The sequence below is a fragment of a genome, unplaced genomic scaffold, assembly GCF_019419815.1.
Source record: "Pyrus x bretschneideri cultivar Hongxiangsu unplaced genomic scaffold, Pyrus_bretschneideri_v1 Contig33, whole genome shotgun sequence".
NCBI lineage: Eukaryota > Viridiplantae > Streptophyta > Magnoliopsida > Rosales > Rosaceae > Pyrus > Pyrus x bretschneideri.
In genome coordinates, this window is record NW_025999646.1 from 2,970,691 (window position 1) to 2,977,689 (window position 6,999).

Genomic DNA, 6,999 nt, shown 5'->3' on the forward strand with positions numbered 1-6,999 from the left:
CTACTAGGCTTTGAATTTCATGGGTAAATGTTTTGTTTTAAGTGCATACAAGCATGATTCCGCCTTTAATTGTTAATTGCATGCTATTGATGTTGCTTAAATGAACATGTTTTTCACAAATTTTCCTTCAGGTTGTCACATCCCGACCCGGGTGACACCACTTCTTGGGCCCGTTCCACCACCGTAGCACGATATTGTCCGCTTTGGGCCCCGACCACGCCCTCACGGTTTTGTTTCTGGGAACTCATACGAGAACTTCCCGATGGGTCACCCATCCTGGGAGTGCTCTCGCGCGCTACTCGCTTAACTTCAGAGTTCCCATGGAACCCGAAGCCAGTGAGCTCCCAAAAGGCCTCGTGCTAGGTAGAGATGGGAATATACATTTAAGGATCAGTTCCCTGGGCGATGTGGGATGTCACAGCGGTCCAAATTGATCACCACACCAAACAATTGAATCTTTGGAAACCAAGCTAGACATAGGTTCACATGGTCACTAGAAGGTATTTAAAACCTAGATAACACTCGTGAACGATCCCACACACCGCCACACGCGGTGGAAGTCAAGATGGAGGGTTTAGAAACCCTGAATTTCAACATTAACTAGATGAGCTCAAAATTACGTGGTAGCTAGAGCTCAACAAGGGAAACACTTTTCACAATTAGGCCGACGATAAATTCTAACAGGAAACCGTCCAATTCCTCCGGAGAAAACCGGATTTCTTGGGTTCTAAACACCCAACTCTAAAATGAATACAAAAGCATAAACTAAGCATACCAACTTGAAGATTATGAAGAGTAGATAAAGTTTCATACCTCACTCGAAGGAAATCGTTGCTGGAATCGTTGGAAAAATGATAAACCCGTCGGAAAAGTCGTGGACTTTGCGACCTCGAGCTGCAAAGATGGAAAAGAAACGGGGAAATCTAAAATGACAGAGATGTAGGGCTCGTCAAGAGCTTTCCATGGACACCAAGATCATCCAAAACGGAGCTCAGATGAAAAAGATACAAGCGGATCAAGTTTGGTGGTTTTATGGGTCAAATACTCCCTAAAACGGGTTAGGCAGCACCCATCCCATTTTCTGAAAAACCCTCCCATTTCTGGAGGTTTCCCTCCCATTTATGGCATTTTGGTAATATTACCAAAATGCCACCAACTTCAAACGACTCTAAATTCTCTGTTCGGACTCGGAAATAAGATCTGTTTACGCCTACGCGCTCATGGAATCGAACTCTACCTAACCAACTCAAGAGTTGACCGAAAAGATCGAGAAAATTGGACATGACTAAATTACCCCTCACTTCGTTTTTCTGAAATTTGGAGAAATAAAGAACTAGTTCCAATCAAATCTTCGAAATACGTCAAGAATAAAATAAAATAATAATTTTGGGGACGGGATATCACAACATACCTTCCCAGCATTTAGCTCCTCAATTTGGCATCCTTCTTGCTCTGACATCACTCTCAGCAAATTCAATGCCGATATCTATGTTCACAAATACACAAAGTCATCTACGAGATTTGAACCTCAACGTTTTTAAAAATATCAAACGTATTGTACAAAAGACTAAAAAACGAAATGTAAAAATTGCTTCAGAGCGTAAAAAAGTGAAGTTGGAAATGTAACAAATGAAAATAGTACCGTTAAACGACATAGAAATCTTTCGTGAGCTTCTTCCAGGGTTAAGAAAGGTTGTCTTTCTTTCTTCTCTGCATCTTCTTTTCCACTACTTGCCCTCACGCCAAGTCTTCTTAGTTCTTTCATGGGGGCCTAACGTCTTGCATGGGGAAAATGGGTACGTTGCGTTTTTGCTAGGTTTCGAAAACGGTGTGGGTTGGAGAGGAACGGTGAGTTACAACGGCTATTAAAAGGCTTCAGTGAGAACAATTTTACGATGAAGAATTTTGGTCTGGTTTTGGAAGTGTCAAAAGAGAGAGAAGAAGAAAAGGGTTATCGGTTTTGTTGTGAAGGTTGTGGTGGAGGCTGCAGATGGAGATTTTGGAATTTGGATTGGCAGGATAGATTGGGCTTAACCGGATTATTGGGTACAATAAGACTATGGGTTTGGATTGGGCCACAGTGAACATAAACGACATCCTTTTTTTTATATATAAATAAGCCCATTGTGTTTTTTCTTTTCATCCAAACTAATATAAAATGCGGGGACAAAGGAACAAAGTTAGGGGGAAATCAGTGTTTAAAAAATCTATTAAATTATAGATATTTTCGTTGAAATATCTAAAAAATTAATGGTGGATATGAAATGGGAGTAAAGCTTAAATTTTACTTTATATTTTAGTGATAGGAAAATCAATAAATATCAATGGTATTTACCGATTCACTGTAGTAATTTTACAGAGTTTCAAGTGCAGATTTCAAAATTTTTAATTTTTTTTTTATTTCAACTAAAAATAATGAGCCTCACCCCCTTGTAAATTTCTACAATTTTCACCAAAGAGAATTAATCAATATACCTATTGATATTTTCATAAATACCAACTGGGCGTACATGTAATGAAGTCATATGCATTCTCGACCCAAAAAAAAAAAAAAAAAAAATTGAAGTCAGATGCATTTGACAAGTAAAGAAAATATAAAATCAAGCTGTGGATCCAAAGATTTCACTTCATGTAATACATATAAATACACGTATATAAGCTATACAAATTTCCCATCGAAAAAGATTTACAAAAAGCTAAGACGGAAGCAGAGATCAGTCAACCGGGAACCCAACAGCTCAAGTACATGACAGTCCTGAGCGACTCCTCCGCCTCCTTAACCCTCTCACTACTCTTTCCACCCGCCTTCAAACCACCACCCGAATCCAGCGACGCCGACAACCGCCGCGCCTGCGTCGAACCCCTCACGGACTTAACGGTCGTATCGCCACACTTGGGACCCTGGTCTTTGACACTCATCGCGGCCTGGTACGCCACTCTGCTCACGTGCCTCAAGCTCGTAACCCAGATCACAAATCTTTCACAAGATAGGAAGGGTTGCAACTGCAAATCAAATCACCTGGGATCTTCACTATTTTCTTGTATTTATAGAGAGAAACTATAAGATGAATCCGAGGTTTTGGAAACCTGAGGTTCGTTGACCCCTGAGAAGTGGGAAACCGACGGCTGCGATGGAAAACTGGGGGCCGCGGGGTCTGATACGCAGACACGTGTCTGTGGATCAGCTCCAGATGTTTGGAATTGGATCCTCTCCGAGGCAATACCTTGGATCGTTCTGACCAGACAACATGAATCTTTGAATTTTGATCCAACGGTTACAAATAGGGACGTCTTACTAAACTTATAATAATTGTAACCATTAAATCAACATACAACGACCTGTGTTGTCTGGTCAAGAGGATCCCGAGGCATTACCTCGGAGAGGATCCAATTCTCAGATGTTTTGGACAAGGACAAGAATATCCACGTAGGATTTTCGTAAGTTTGTCTGATAATTGGGTTGGACTGCATAACATCTAGATTTTGGGCCGCGGCCGCTTGACGCGGCCCAATGTTTTTGACTAAATCAAAACTTACAAGGTCCAATTTCAAGCACACTGTTGCACTACATTCTCCACCAATCACTTTTTAACAAGTGCTAAAGTCGCATACGGCCGACCGTTAAAATTTGCCATGATTCTCGTCCACTCAGCCCGCCATTTTACGACTGCAAGATTCACTCAGCCAGATTCGGCCCTCCCGCGGCGGCGCTTCCGCGTGAGGTCGAGTTTGCCGTTCGGTACTGAAAAGGCCAACTACTATCGAGAGCTGGAAGCTGCCGTCGATGTCGTGGAGAGAGCTTGCGCGCTGTGCGTTGACATCCAGTCGTCGGTGCTATCAACTCAACGGCGGATCGTTGAAAAGAGCGACCAGACTCCGGTGACGGTGGCGGATTTTGGAGTCCAGGCCCTCGTCAGTTTGGGTAAAGTTGCCAATTAGTCCTTTTAGTAGATTTTATGCAAGCAGGTCCTCTTATTCTTTGTGTTTTTTTTAGTTCTGTAATTGGAGCTGGTATGGTTGCAGAGCTTGGGAAACGATTCCCTTTGATTCCATTGGTAGCGGAAGAAGACTCCGCGTTTGTTCGGTCGAATAATCTGGTGGAGCCGGTGCTCAATGCGGTGCTTGACAAATCTAGTATTGGAGAGAACCCATGGACGGCTGATGAAGTATTGGAAGCCATTGACAGAGGGGGTCCAGAGGGTTTTGCTTTCGGAGCTCAGCCCGCCACTTATTGGGTTTGTTTTCGGATTGGGATTCGCTTTTGCATTATATGACTGAATTTAAACGTTGCCAAGATTTCAGCTTTCTATGTAACCCTTTTGCTTTGCTGCACTGAATTAAACATTACAAAGATTTCAGCTTTCTATGTAACCCTTTTGCTTTGCTGCACTAACTTAAACATTACGAAGATTTCAGCTTTGTATGTAACCCTGTCGGAGCTCAGACTGCCACGTTTTGGGTTCGTTTGGTAATCATGTTTTAATTCATGGTGGTCGCAGTTTGTAATTAAGATGGATGGTTTGGTTGGATTTTTTACTTTATTGTATTGTACTGAATTGAGAAAGGTAATGCAGGTACTTGACCCCATTGATGGCACAAAAGGATTTGTGGAGGGAAATCCGGCGTTATATGTGGTATGTCTTACTAACTTAGAAATGTTGCATTGAGTTTCTTTCTTTCACTTCCCAGATATTGGTTATTACAGTGATTTCTGATTCCTGAATATGATGGCACCTGTAATTGACTTTGCTATGGAATACGACACAGATGTTTTCCTCTAAAAACTGAAAACTGAAAATGAAATGGTTATCAAACGGCTCCTTAGTTAGTGGTCAGATTGGAATCAATCTTCAAGGATATACCTTTCAAGTGACACTGGTTGTTATGCTGCTTTCTTATGTAAGAAAGTAAGGCCAATGGTTTTAAATGAGACATAGTAATAGCACTATTGTGTTGCAAAAAGATATTATTCAAGCTATGTTCTTTGTAGATATTAGTTTTTGTTTAACTGCAATTCTTTCGACTATAAGGGTTACCTATAAAACGGCTCAAGTTTTCAGGTTGGCTTGGCACTTGTTGTTGATGGAGAGGTTGTATTAGGTGTCATGGGCTGCCCGAACTGGAAGAATGATATATCGAACAAATCCGCCTCTGAAGTCCAGGAAGAAAAAAGCAGTCCACCTGGATCAGGGATTATTATGGTTGCACATACAGGCTGTGGCACGTGGACAAAACGTTTGTCATCTGTTGTAAATTCCACAGCCAAAATGCCTTATTCCTGGACACGATGCTTTGTTGATGGGTCTTGTATCGTGGAAGAGGCACGATTTTCTATCACAGATAGTGATGTATGGAAGTCATTTCCGCTATCATCTTTATTCAGCTCCACAACTAATGCTGATTGCATTGATGAGTGCGAAATTCTTCTTGTAAAATCTTGTTGTGGAAGGTTTGTTGTTTCCTACTCGACTGCTTCTCCTGAAAACTAGAACTTTTCAGATATCTTGACATAGTTTTTACTCAATGTTGGAGTTTTCCCCCCTGTCTCAACTTAATCTCTAAATGCCACTGTTCCTAGAATAGTCTTGTGTTCCCAAGTTTGCAATAGCAAAAGTTTCATACGGGTTCCTATTTCGCTATATATCCATTACAAATCATGTTCATCATCTTTTTCAATGCTTACTGGATATATACCTTTCTTCTTTTCGGCCTGCAGTTTATCCAAGTATATAATGGTGGCTTCAGGTGTGGCATCTCTTCATATGCAGCGTGTGAAAGTTCATAAAATTATCAAGGTATTGCATTGCATTCCAGTCGTCAATGGATTATAGAAACTACATCAGTATACGACTAACTTCAACTCGTGACGATGTATAGGCTTGGGATCACGCTGTTGGTGTTATATGTGTGCATGAAGCGGGGGGAAAGGTATATTATTCTTTGGCTCTTTCCGAAGTATGAATTTGTTGCAAAGCTCCACTGTTGGATTGATGCAAAAACGCAATTTTCGTTGAAAAATCCCAAAATTTAGAAACCGAAAACCATAATTTGAGCTGTTTGACTAATAAAACGCTTAATATTTCCCCATGAACATGAAATTCCATACAACTGGTATCTGTATATTCTTTGTCAAGATAGTTATGATTGGAATAATGAACTTGTACAACTTTTTTTTATTGACCCTCTAAAGACATGGAATAATGAACTTGGGAGTTTATCTGGTGTAAAATCAGGTGACTGACTGGAAGGGAGATGAACTTAATCTAGCAGCAGATGAAGTTGGACGGAGGAATATATACCCTTCCGGTGGAATCCTTGTGACTAATAGCACCTTGCATAACCGGCTTGTCGAGATGATATCTTCCAGTTCGTCCACTGTTTCGCGGTGATCATTATATCACGTCGGTACAATGATTTTTAAACTACTATATGATTGTAATATTTGTTAAAGAATTTGAAAGAAAATCATTCTTTCGGAATGCCGTATGATTTATTGATTCTTCTTCATTCACATTGTATGAGAAACCAGATTCTTAATAAGGCAATGTAATAACCAAACTTTGTATTAGAAGAAAATTTCAGTTCATGTTTTCACAAAGTAGGAAAATTTAGCTTTATACACGTGATTCAAAGATTTAAAGATGCTCCGATTAGAAGAATCGAGCACAGTGATGTTCTAGAATTCGTACAAGCGACTCCATTTACTCAGATAAGGCTTGGTTGTTATTGTTGGATGAATTTTCTGTTTTGCTAGTATCGTAACTGTTTTTTTGCTTTATACCAACTTTTAACTACGTTTTATTCTTGATTAGCACATGTTAGCGTCAATCATCACGTAAATCTGTCTATTGAGGCTGATTTCACAGTAAATTCAACATCAATCAGCACTGTTCTGATTCATGGCTCTGGTTTGAGCAACTGAGATCACAAAACTCTTGAAAAATATTGTCATCCAGATGGAGAAGTTATCCTTTTCGGATCTCTTCAACCAAGGTCATC

General features: G+C 40.4%; 1 protein-coding gene across 1 annotated transcript; it reads left to right on the top strand.

Moving 5' to 3' along the window:
- Positions 1–3,571: 3,571 nt before the first annotated feature.
- LOC125480307 (putative PAP-specific phosphatase, mitochondrial) lies at positions 3,572–6,586 on the top strand. The gene is made up of 7 exons (XM_048590955.1): positions 3,572–3,922; positions 4,024–4,235; positions 4,575–4,634; positions 5,061–5,449; positions 5,717–5,795; positions 5,878–5,928; positions 6,234–6,586. Exons 1-7 carry the CDS (start codon positions 3,634–3,636, stop codon positions 6,387–6,389), a joined length of 1,236 nt encoding a protein of 411 aa, XP_048446912.1. The 5' UTR covers positions 3,572–3,633; the 3' UTR covers positions 6,390–6,586.
- Positions 6,587–6,999: the final 413 nt, after the last annotated feature.